The 12,754-nt window shown below is 46.0% G+C and overlaps 1 protein-coding gene across 7 annotated transcripts in view; it reads left to right on the top strand.

Moving 5' to 3' along the window:
- The window catches only part of CACNB4 (calcium voltage-gated channel auxiliary subunit beta 4), a 267,434-nt gene that overhangs the window by 122,867 nt on the left and 131,813 nt on the right, over positions 1 to 12,754 (top strand). For 2 of the 7 annotated variants that reach the window (XM_023515029.1, XM_023515028.1), the window contains exons 1-2: positions 9,056 to 9,473; positions 11,385 to 11,544. The exons of 3 other annotated variants lie outside the window; for them this stretch is intronic. Coding sequence is in view for 3 of the 4 variants with exons in the window: in XM_023515028.1 (XP_023370796.1) it covers positions 11,539 to 11,544 (6 nt within the window). In the remaining variant the exon portion in view is untranslated. Of the gene's footprint in view, positions 1 to 9,055; positions 9,474 to 11,035; positions 11,203 to 11,384; positions 11,545 to 12,754 lie in introns of those variants that run through there. 2 more of the 7 variants (XM_023515027.1, XM_003793023.2) reach the window with 2 other exon arrangements.

Genomic DNA, 12,754 nt, shown 5'->3' with positions numbered 1-12,754 from the left:
AGCCCTGGCACTCTTTTCTAAAGGAAAATAGGGATTTCTTCAAACATATGTTCTGATGCAACAGTGTTTTGGGAAGTATCCCAAGACCTTACTGCTGCCATCCACCAGTATCCCTTTGCCCGTAGATTTCACCCAAGAGGAACTGCTACTGCTGTCATGAGTCAGCTCAGACCTCAGTTCCTGATGCCTCTTTCCATTTTGTGGTTGGTTTTCTAAATCCACAGCAGCCCTAAAAATGGACCTCACAACTTCCTGGCTCATTCTCTTCTCTCTTGACTCACTCTTAAGCCCTTAAATAGCTCCTAGACTGGACTGCATGGATTGTGATGGAGGCAGAGACATCAGGGCTCACCATGAGAGCTTTCTTTCCATGTTTGCTGTTCAGTTCCTGTGGACAATATTTATTGGGGATCTCCTAGGGCAGTGGTTCTCAACCTTCCTCACGCCTTTAATACAGTTCCTCATGTTGTGGTGACCCCTACCCATAAAATTATTTTTGTTGCTACTTCATAACTGTAATTTTGCTCCTGTTATGAATCATAACGTAAATATCTGATATGCAGGATGGTCTTAGGTAACCCCTGTGAGAGGGTTGTTCACCCCCAAAGGGGTCACGACCCACAGGTTGAGAACTGCTGTTCTAGAGAATGAAGCATGTGGGTGTAAAGCAGAGTAAGACATGGTTGCTGTTCTTTCTCTTTTAGTGGAAGAATTACACTAATGTGCAGACAGCCTGCTGTAGAGGTATGGGAGAGAGAGTGTTACTGGGACACAGAAGGACTGTCCAAATAATGCCTGAGGGAGCTGGAGAAGTTAGTGACATTTACATTTGCCCTTAAATAAGGAATAAGTTCACCAAATAGAAAAGGTGGAGGCGGGGCAGGGGGCAGTGGAGGCGATCTCCCAGGCAGAGTGGATGCCTTGTCCGAAGCATGAAGAAGTGGAAGATCATGGAGTCTTTTCTCCATCACCCCCAAACCAAAACCAAAACCAAAAATTTCCATCAACACATCATAAATTATGTTTTCTTTGGAATAAAATAGTATCGAAAACATGTCCTCTATGTCGCCCCTAGATTATTTAATTTCTAAGAATCTGAATCTGAGAAGGCCACAGTGAGGTCAGGGCATGAAGACAATTTGGTGAGGACTCTCCAGGGGTGCTCATGTTGTAGGTCTTAGCTCTAAAACATGCCCCCGTTGCACCTTTTTTTGTTAGTTGCAGCACTGTTTTGGCAACCAGAGCATGGAAGTAGCTGAGGAGTTCAGGGCTGTCATGCATTATTCATGTACTTATGGACAGTCTCTGTGTAAGGCATTGTGCTGGGCAGTGGGGATGTAATGGCGAGTGAACATCTACCTGGTCTCTCTTCCCATAGAACTCATGTTCAAGAAGCAGATATCAATTCATCCATGGCACGAATGCATGCTCATGGGGACTGTGGTGGGGAGGTATGTGGCGTGTCCAAGGAGGCCAGACGGGAGAGTGAAAGGGCGATGTGTGCAGAAAGAGGGATATGAGGAGAGAAATGCAGGGCTGTGCTGGACCATGTTAAGGATTCAGGTTTTTATCCTAAGAGCAGTGGGGAACCATTGAAAGATTTTGAATAGGAGCAGCATGATCTGACTTTCTTGCTGGTTTTTTTTTTTGAGGCAGAGTCTTGCTTACCCTGACTAGAGTTCAATGGTGTTGTTATAGCTCACAGCAACCTCAAATTTCTGGGTTCAAGCTATCCTTCTAGCTCAGTCTCCCGAGTGTCTAGGACTACAGGCATGTACCACCATGCCTGACTAATTTTTCTGTTTTTTGTAGAGATAGAATCTTTCTCTTGCTCACTTGAACTCCCGGCCTCAAGTGATCCTCCCCTCTCACCCTCCCAGAGTAGGAGGATTTCAGGTGTGACTTTTGTTTAGAGGCAATATCAGAAACTCAATATGCACTTATGGATGCTTCGTAAGAACCGTGTTAGTAAGAAAAGAAAAAGAGGAAAAACTCCTCCTGGGAGGGAAAAGCTACATTTTTAACTTTAAAGGGAGTAACAACATAGATCATAAAATTTCACAAATTTTACATTGAAGAAAAAAATAACGAAGCCAAACTGTTTACTCTTCGTAGCAAACTTGGCATCGTGGAATTGAAGGAGTTCCACCTCTGGGGCAGGTGATTTGCCAAGGCCAAGTAGTAAGTTGGCAGCTGACTCATTTCTGCCCCTGCTCTGCGAGGGAAACCGCGCCCTTCCTTCCCCCTCTCCTGCCTCCCACTCCTGCTGAAACTCTGCAGATAAAGGAATCAAATTACTCTCCTGCTCCTCTCTTTGGAATGTCTCAGAATGTGAGAGCTTTGAATGCAAGCACCTCCTGGTTCAATATCTGGCGTAAGGACCTCCAGCGATGCTGCTGGCTGTCCCTCTGTCTGCTGCCGGGTTACGGGGTCGTGCCCATCTCGGCATTCCACGCTCTGCAGTGGTGTAGAGCAGTCAACTGTGGAAAGCTGTGATGGTTAAATTAGCATTGATAATAATGTTAGTTAAATGATACACAGGCAACGGGACAGAGGCCAGCTGGGCTGGCCTCCCAGGTTCATTTTGGAGAATAGTGGAAAATAAAGTTGGGTAGCTTTAATGAACGTTGTGGCTTTATCGCATGTTTTTCCCAAGAGATTAGCTCTACTTTTTTTTTTTTTTTTAACGGAACTTTGAGAAAGCGAGAGATTTCTGAGTAATATGTCAATCATAAGGAGGGAGCTGTCATTTTTCTGGCAAGTTGAATAGGCCACGGGGAATTTTTTTTACCTTACCTACACTCACTCTCTTATGAATTATGAAGTTTTTTTTTCCCCTGAAGCCATCAAGAATGGCAGGGAGGAGGGGAGTGTGTCCATAGATTCATTCTTCCTCCGGTATCTCTACGGCTTTCTGCCTTTGCCTCTTTGCCTCTGTCTTTTGTTTCTCTCTCCCATTCTCACTCTCCAGCCCTTCCCGGTACAAACCAGTAGTAGCGTTGTTATAGGATCATCATGAGGACAGTTTTCTGGGCAGTGGTTTCTCCAGGAGGGGCTGGTTGCTGGGGGTGTTGGAGGCAGTTGGGGAGCTGGTAGGAGAGCTCTGGGTACACCCAGGCACAAAGGAGAGATCGGACCGAGTGGGATGTGGGGAGGAGGTGTGGGATGGGAAGTGCCCGCTGTAGCATGGGTTACTGTCCTCCGGCCAGGACAGCAGGGAGGCAGCAGAAGGAACCGGCAACAGGAGGCAGGGTGGTGGTCTCCGCTCAGATGACTCAGCCCAGAGAGCTAGGTGGGGACTGAGAGGATCGGGAGGTGAGTGTTAGGAATTTCACCCCAGAGGCACAGGTGCTAGGGGCTGGGGCCAGCACCCAGGCTGGGAGCAAATAAGAAGCACCACAGCAGCTGACACTTGAGGAGCACGGAGTTTGAGCCAGGCACCTTCTGAGTATTTTCTTACACCAAGGATTTTCATCTGCACAGTAATCTTGGTAGAATTCTCATTTTATGAACGAGGATCTGGAGGCATAGAAAGGCATAGAAAGGCACACTCCTCATAGCTGTGGCAAGTGCTGCTCAGCTGGGAAGTGGCACAGCTGGTACATGCAGGCACCCCACTCTGTAGCGTCCCTGTGTCAGGAATGACAAAAGGTACGTCATGACAAGGGGGCCTTGGGGCTGCGTTATGTAGGCAGCAGCCCTGGTTCCTTACTACTTTCCTTAAAAAAATTGAAAAAGGCTAATTCTTTTGTTCTGTTTCCTTTGTGCCTTTCATTTGTTAACTCATCAGTTTTTTTTCTCTTTTTTCTGAGACAGAGTCTCTCTTTGTCACTCTGGGTAAAGTGCCATGATAACACAGCAACCTCAGTCTCTTAGACTCAAGTGATCTTTCTGTGTTAGCCTCCTAAACAGCTGGGATTACAGGTACCTGCCATGATGCCCAGCTAATTTTTCTAGTTTTAGTAGAGATGGGGTCTTACTCTTGCTCAGCCTGATCTCAAATTCCTGAGCTCAAGCCATCCACCTGCCTTGGCCTCCCTAAGTGCTAGGATTACAGGTGTGAGCCACCACACCTGATCTTACTCATGAGTTTTGGAACTGTTCTTATTGCCCTGGTACAGGTGAGGCCCAAAGGACATGCCTGCCTGGGGTGTGAGGTCTAAACTCAGACTCAGAAGACTGTCCCAGAGGACTATAGTAGCAGTAGGATCCAACGTCTGTGGTGTTTTGTTTTGTTTTGATTTTTTTGATTCCCTTGTTTGCCTTGTCCCTTCACCTGTCTGAGGGGCACCAGGGAAGAAATGGGTGTGATGGGAGTGCCACACAGATTCCTAGAGGCAAAGAAGTGGGTTGGTACTTTCAGAGCAGAAGAGGAAAAGATCATCTAGCAAATTGTGGTAACTTAATATATTTTATTTTATTTTTAATTTTTTTTGAGACAGTCTCATTATGTCACCCTTGGTGAGTGCCGTGGTGTCACAGCTTGCACCAACCTCAAACTCTTGGGCTCAAACAATTCTCTTGCCTCAGCCTCCCAAGTAGCTGGGACTATAGGCACCCACCACAACGCCCGGCTATTTTTTTGTTGCAGTTGTCATTGTTGTTTAGCTGGCCCGGGCTGGGCTTGAACCTGCCACCCTTGGTGCATGTGGCTGGCACTGTAACTATGCTGTGTAACTATGCTCAGTGCACTGTATTATGGGTGCTGAGCCAGTCACTTAGTCTAATTTCAATAAAAACAAAAAACAAAATAATTCACAAGTCTAAACTGGCAAAGACCTTGGGCTTGTGTTCTAGTCCATAGAGACAGCAAGAGCCTGTCTTTGCTGGGTCCTTGCCTCTTCCCTGAGGTCTCAGAGTCCCGCTGTAAAGCATATAACTACATTGGTGTAGGAAAGTTAAATTCTAGAGAACTCTAAGTGGAAGACTAGATAGCAGAGTTTCCTTTGCTTCTCAGTCTGTACCAGTTGGCTTGATCCTGGTATCTAAAGCTCATAGCTAAACACTTTGCTCTTGGCTTTTCTCTCCCTCTTCTCCCTTTCCAAATACATGCGTAACAGAAATGCTTGTACTTTATACTCTACTGTCAGTTCCATGGGTTTGCTGTACTGGGTACATACAGCCCTAGGTAAGGAAAAGGCCTGCACTTTCCAAAGTTTGAAGCCCACGAGAATAAACAGAAAGTAATGTCTCCTGCGACACAGAAGAGGGCTTTCCCGACTAGTCAAGGGCCACCCCGTGTACTCCATGGACTAGAGCTCAGCTGAAGCATTTGTCAAGCTGGGAGAACTGCCTCCCCACCACAGATTACATGGGATTTATAGACATGGGATCGTACAGGCAGTGCCTTTTCATAGGGTCTTTTGAGTTTGAGCTGTTGATTATAATGAGAGATGACCTGAAAGGCAGAAACACATTCAGCAGGGAAACCTGAGGATTAGTGGGTCTCCTGGATGCTGGGTAGTGATGGGAGGTAGGCGGGTGGGTTACTGGGCAACACCAAGGCCAGAGGAGGCGCAGGTTTTCAGACTTATTTTCTTCAGTCTCAGGTGGGAGACGTGGACCAGGGAAGAGGGTGGTTTCTCTTTCAACCTCTCAGCCTAGCACTTGACTGGAGAGCTCTTAAGGTCAGAACCCGGAGTGCCAGTCTCTTGGGTCTTTTCACTGCTTGCTTCAGTGAATTAGGATACTCTTGAAATTTGGCCTTTGGAACTTGAACCTGCTAGAATCCCTGGACCCTTTCATGAAAATTTGGGGATCGAGGTGGTCTGAAACAGGCCAAGAAACCTCCCTGTGAACTCTCACCACTTCTCAGCCCAGTCTCAGTTAAGACGATCTTGGGACAGAAATGGTCAGTGTCAAGATCCTTCTAGATTCACTTTTTCGGAACTCCTCAAAATTCCTTTGAGGATGTCCAGTGCTAAGTCTCTCACTGGGGTTTCCCTGGAACTTTGGAATCAGCCTAAGGTGGGTTGAAACCTTAGGGTGACTCACAGGTATTATGCTTATTCTGGGTAGATCTGGACCCTCAGGGCACACTCCCCAATCTATTATTTGATTTTTAGTTATCAGCTGTGGGTGACCAAATGACTTTGGATTAGACAATTTGTAAAATGGAAGGAGTAGGAAAGAATAGGGTTTTTTCCACCAAAATGATCTCTCACTATTCCACCAAATCCCCCTTGGGAACATTCCTACTGCTCCTCATACCTTGAATGTTCCATCAAGAAGGGAGGTGGAAGGAACATTGAAGTGTAGAACATGTGGCTTTGGGTAGAGCAATTTAACCTTTTTGGGTACTAAAAGGGCTAGATTAGGTGACTTCTGGGGTCACCTAACGCCTCTAACAGTTTATGATTCTGGATCCAGCATTTTTCTAATCCTTGGGAAGCAGGCAGAGCTGGGCTGGCTCTGCTTCACATCTGTTCTGAGTCCTTGAGGCCCTGGGTGTGGGTTTGCACAGAGTAAGCACAGCTGCCCTGCTTGGTCCACTGCCACCCTCCTGCCATCCCACCCAGAGTTAGACTTGCTTACTATGTGCCTTGGTGTATCTCTTTTTTTTTTTTTTTTTTGAGACAGAGCCTCAAGCTGTCCCCCTGGGTAGAGTGCCGTGGCATTACAGCTCACAGCAACCTCCAACTCCTGGGCTCAAGCGAGTCTCCTGCCTCCGCCTCCCAAGTACCTGGGACCATAGGCGCCTGCCACAACGCCCGGCTATTTTTTGGTTGCAGCCGTCATTGTTGTTTTTGGCGGGTCCGGGCTGGGGATTCGAACCCGCCACCTTAGGTGTATGTGGCTGGCGCCTTAGCCGGTTGAGCTATAGGCGCCGAGCCAGCCTTGGTGTATCTCAAATTGAGCCCGGGCCCTTCCGAACTTTCTAAACCCTCACATTGGATTGGCTGTAGGGAGTACTCATGGCAACCAAGAAGAGGAGAGGACTTCAGCTTTGCGCAGGTTTCCCAGCAGGGAACAGTTTCTTGCATCTTGGCGAATTGTGAAATTGAATTGCCTCTTTCCCCCCACCCTTAATGTAGATTCCCATTTTAAGACAATCGGGAAATATGTATACTCTCAACTGATATGGTTTAAAAGTAAGGAAACGATCTGGAGAATTTAAGGAGAAAAAAGACACTTTTGTCTCAGTTTTTTTGTAGATACTGGATAAAATATTGTATGGCTGTAGAGAGAGTTGATTAACATAACAGAATGTGGTACCTGAATTTGGGCTTACCAATCCTTTGATCCAGTCTTCTTGCTGTATGGGGTAGGGAGGAGAGGGACATGCCACCGGGACAGTGACTTGCTCCAACACACAGTAGTCACTGGCCTGACCCAGCACTGGGTTTCTTTCTTATGGAATCCTGTTGATTGTACCCATCCTCTGCTGCCATCCTCCCTCAGCGTAGAGTCCATACAGGATGTCATTTGAAGTTCTGAAGTTCAGCTGAGTCCCTTATCACCTTTCTTTTTTCTTTTTTTAAAGAGACAGAGCCTTGCTTTGTCACCCAGGACGGAATGCAGTGCATCATACCTTCCTGCAGCCTCAAACTCTGGGGCACAGGCAATCCTCCTGCCTCAGCCTCCCAAGTAGCATGTACCACCATGCTCCACTAATTTTTTTTTTATTTTTTGTAGAGATGAGTCTTGTGACATTGCCCAGGCTGGTCTTAAGTGCTCTTCCTGCCTTGGTCTCCCAAAGTGCTGGGATTATAGGCACTGTGCCTACTCCTTTGCCATCTTTTACATTTGAAGGTGACTAAGTATTGATGCTGCTCTCAAGCCATGCAACTGTGGTTGAAAGACATGAATGGCCTGGAAGAACTGTGTTCTGCTCAGCAGCTGTCGCTCTTGTATTGCTTTTTATGACTCTGGTTTGCGTCTTTAAGAGTTACACTTTTCAGAGATACTGGCTGGAAGGACAGGCCTCATTTCCTAGGTCAGGGCCGGTTAGTTACTCCAGTGCTGAGCTCCCACGAACAGCCGCCAATGCGTCCAGCTGACAAAGCAGGGTGGTCAATGATAAGTGTTTATGTTGCACTTTGTATTTGCAGAGTTCTTTCTCTGAGTTATTTCTTACCTCAGTTTAGCAGGTGAAGCAACTAATGCCTGTTGAAAGGGTAACTGACTGGGCCAGAGTCATCTGACCGATTAGAGGGAAAGCTGATTCTGGACCAGAGCCTCTGAGTTTCTGGGTCATTGCTTACCCCAGTGAGTTTTGTGGCTTCTCTGAATTATATTCTTTGCTCCCCACCAATGTCTTTTTCCCCACAAATGTTGCTGGTTTCTTTTACAGTGGGCTCTAGAGCTCTCCTGTTTTGAAGTTACAAGACCTTGTTGGTTGACCAGAAAGCTCCAAGAATATAGGGACGCTCCATGTCAAGCTGTTGCAGGGTGGGACGTGTCCTGGGTCAGGCTAGGACTCAGTGCAGTGGCAGCGGGGGACTTTTCTGCTTGGGTTTTGGGGGGAAGATCAATGCTGATTTAGGAATTTTAAAGATTTGTACATGGGAAAGGAGATAAAGGACTTCACCAAGAACACTGGCTGTTGCTTAAAGGAGGTTAAAAAAAATTAATCTAAAGAGACATTAAAAGTTTTGCATTTAAAAGTTGAGAGGTTTTTGGAACTTCACCAGTTGGGACATTGGAGTATTTTCTTGCCAGGGAGGCAGAGAGACTTCAGCGAGAATATTGTAAACTTTTGCTATAGAAATTCTCTCAACAAATCTTACCATCTGTTTATTCTATCCATTTTCCTTTCACCTTGGGCTTTCCCTGACTTCCACTTACACGACTTGTTGTCTTTTTGACTTAAATTGCATCTGTTAAGTACAGATGTTGGGTGGAGATTAGGATCTGTTCGCCTGTCTTTATATGATATTCTCTGGAAATAAAATAGCTCCTCTGCTCCCCCCTCCAGTGGTGAATTTAATTAAGAAGATGAGCAGTTGTGTTTAGAGTATTCAAATAGTCTGCCTTTCCAAACATTCCACGCCGCCTTTTGGATATTGATAAGTGTTTATTGTGGAACTAACAATACAGGCGAAACAGGAAGCTGCTCTGTGCTGGGTAGGGTGCTCCGAGGCGCCCTCCACTCTCCGAGGGAGCGCTCTTCAGCTGACTGAAGCAGGGAAGCCGAGCCAATCAGAGGCTGCTTTCCTAGCTCAGTCACCAGTCTGTGGTTGAGGAAGGGTTTTGCTTTTGATGCTCTGTATTGGGAAGGCAGATAAAATGCCAGGTCTGGACTGCCTCTGGGGATAACCTCACCCTCTGCGATGTGAATGAATAGCATCTTGCCTGGTAAATCCACGGGAATTGATAAGGCAGACGCAGTTCTTCTAAACAGGCCTTTTCTCTTTAAGCTCTAGCTGTGGTTTCTGCAGCAGTTTTATTTTTGCCTTGAAAGAGGTGTTCTGGATTATCAGACCTCCATGTATGACAATTTGTACCTGCATGGAGTTGAAGACTCGGAGGCTGTAAGTATTTTCATAGATAGCTGATTCCCTCTCCCCTCCTCTTCCTCCTCCCACTATTCCCCCCCACCATTATTTCTTAGGCAACGCAGGGAACATGGAGCTGAAAGCCAACATCGTTCTGGTGCTTGCTGGCTGCTGTGTGAATGTTCTTTGTATAGTTTATAGTTAACTGAAATTATTGTCAAGCAGAAAAAGAAATCAGGGTGATAGCAAAGGCATCAAAGAGTGCAGCTGTTTGAATTTATATGTTACTGGGTCCACATTTGAGCTCACAAGCGGTAACTGCTCCTTATAGACTGGTTTAAACTGTGCAGAAAGTGCCTGTGTTTTCCAATAGCAGGGTTCATAGAAAAGCCTCATTCATTATATAATACGCGTTGTTTGCTGAGCTAGAATGAATGGAAGTTCCTGAGCGGTAGCTGTATTATTATGTGCTTTCTGCCCAAACTAGCAGCGCAGATCTACTGCTTCTTTGTTAAGGAAATTAGATGCAAGGTTTGTGGTCACACAGCACCCCAGTGCAGAGGCAGCGGGTATGTGCCTGTACTCTTTCTTGGAAGAGCGAAGTAGACTCACGTGTGTTTTGGTTTAGAAAACTGGACTCCTTTTCCACTGTAGGTCAGGCTCATGCAATCTGTTAAAATCAGGATAAAATGATTTTCTGAAATCCCTAAAATCATACCCCAGAATCCTGCCTTTTGAATATACAGTAAAGCTGACTACTGCTTTTTACTATTGCTCATGGTAGTTCGTATTTTTTTCATCAATACACAGAAGCCTTGCAAGGTAGAATGATCGGGGGTGGCTAATGGGAAGTGCTGTAGGGAGTCTGAATTTTGTATGAGTGCAATGCCATACATGTTGCTACATTTGAAACAGGATTGTGTTATATAAGGTTGTCTGGCTAAACCACCAAATAAACAGATTATAACAAAAAACCCCTAAGGTATACGTCAGTGCAGACGTATATATCAAATGATGTGCTACCCGTGACAGATAGAACTCCCCAGTTCTGATAAGGCATTCCATTTTTCCTTCCTGTCTGCGTGTTAGCTCTAACTCTAACTCTGTTTCCGCAAAGTCTCTCTGCTTGTTGCCCAACGTGCTCATAAATGATCAGACTGTCAATTTGTTGGAAGGCACTGTAGTCTGAAACATTGGGGCTGAAATCCAGAAGGTCTGCACGTGCAGATGGGGTGGGGGAATGGAAAAGGCAATTACAGGAGTTTAGTTAACCAGCTTCCCCAGCTGGGTTCTTCGGGAGGCCTGATAATTTCTTATACCCCTTCTCGTCACTCTAGTTATGAGACATGTGATGCCTTATTAAATCGTTTTATTTTCGACCATTGATTTCAAACTTGGGCAGTGTGTTGCACTGAAGTGGATGGGAGTCATTTCAGAAATGCCTTTGGAAACGGGCTGCTCTGAAGAGTTAGTTGGCTAGGAACTAATGTATCCAGCTCCTTGTGCTCCAGAACTGTATGAATCTCAGATGCACTGGTTTAAAGGGGAGCCATTATGAGTCTGAAAACATTCATTTTTTTCCTCTTTTGGTCCAGCCTCACAGGACAGCTGAGTTTTTCTGTAGGGTGGGAAGTGAAGAGTGCAGTGACTTGACCCCGTGGCTGTAGTTGATGGCAGGTAGGGCTAGGTACTGCAGTGCTGTGGTCCTGGGGACTCAGTGGTGGCCAGCAGGCTGGGATCCTCGGGGCTGTGCACATACGCCGAGGTGAGGAAGGTGGAAGCCCCAGGAGTGCAGGTGGGCATCGGGCCAGTCCTCACTGGAGAGTACGGGAGGTTTTCAGGTGGGTGGGATGGAAAGCGTGTTGCATAAATCAGAGGGAAAGACAGAGATGCTCCAAGGGGTGAACTGACTCTGAATGCTTATTTGAGTTTATTTGTTTTTATAAGGAAGAATAATGTGATGTGTTACCCAAGATGGTGTGAACAGAGCTTCAAGCCAATGAAGAAGACTAGGCCTAAATAGCTGACCTGGTGAAGTGACAAATAAATCCACACCTGGAGTGCCACACCCTCAGCAGTCTTTCTCAGTGCCAATGCATTTATGGCTGTAAGTGTGGGGGTTTACCCAGATCAGAGCAAAGCTCTCGGAACAGGTCTGGTGGATAGGCGTGGACAGGCTTTTCTCAGATGGCCAGCTGCAGTCCAAGAATATACAGGCACTAAAAGCTGAGTACGGCACTTCCTTTGAGGGAGGAGGGTTTGGGATGCTAGCCACATACGTCTTGCTGCTCTGTGCTGTTGAAGATTCCTTTTTGGGATACGTGGGGGTTAACCTGTGATCAGTGGTTGTATTTGATGTTTTCACCTAGTAAGCCTGTAATAAGATCATCTCCCCTAGGGACTATTTTATTACGAATAAGAATAAAGCATCATTATACGTTGTTAGCACCTCTCACCGCCCCACAGTAGGAGAGAGATCTTAGTACTGTGATGAGAGGCTTTTCTTAAGAGTCTGGCCGAAAAGTAGATATTATATTCCCAGTGCCCTAGATTTTAGCCTGTAACCTCTATATTTCCCACAGTGTCTATATGAAGAGTGAGGGGCAGGAAGCGTGCTTGAACACGCTTCAGTCTGGGTGTTTTAGATTCTTGAGTTATATGGAGGCTTTTTGGACAAGTCTATTAACTTCTGCTCTGGATTCCAGGTTAAGAATCTGGATCATCCAGAATTATAAGGAAGTACAAAAAGCCACCCAGTGCCCCACAGCAAGGTCCCACATAGGAGCAGGAGGTTTCACACAGAATGTCTGCTTTCTTCTTTTTCCCTGACATAGATAATGGAGTGTGTGCTGCTGGACGGGTCTGTACCTGGACCAGGCCAGGGACAAGGGGTCACGTGCACAGACTTCCCTTATGTGGCTTCTCTGTAAGGGTTGCCTTTACTGCCCCCTCTATGCTTTAATACAAGTCCTGGTGGCCAACGTGTTTTTCACCAGTGAAGCTCCCAATGTATATTATTTATTTTTATCTGGTTCCTGATAGATTTCAGTAGATCTGCTGCTTGATGTACTTGTTTTATAAATGGAGTCCTTGTGTATTGTGATGTCTGTGAAAGCATTCTAGGAATAGAGTTCTTGTATCATTCAACAGGTTTACTACATAAACAGTAGGAGAGATGTTCTTCTATGTATACGTGGAAGGAACACAGAAGCAGAAAAAGTTACCTAAAGCCCACTGCCCGGAGATAATCACTATAGCATATTGCTGTACAGAGTTCCAGGTGATCACTGCACAGAGATGTAAATAAGTCATTCTTA

This window comes from Otolemur garnettii, unplaced genomic scaffold (genome assembly GCF_000181295.1).
Source record: "Otolemur garnettii isolate 467f Iridium unplaced genomic scaffold, OtoGar3 scaffold00064, whole genome shotgun sequence".
In the NCBI taxonomy this organism is placed as follows: domain Eukaryota; kingdom Metazoa; phylum Chordata; class Mammalia; order Primates; family Galagidae; genus Otolemur; species Otolemur garnettii.
Note: the sequence above shows the minus strand (reverse complement) of the source record. Positions and strands in the feature narration are given on the sequence as shown.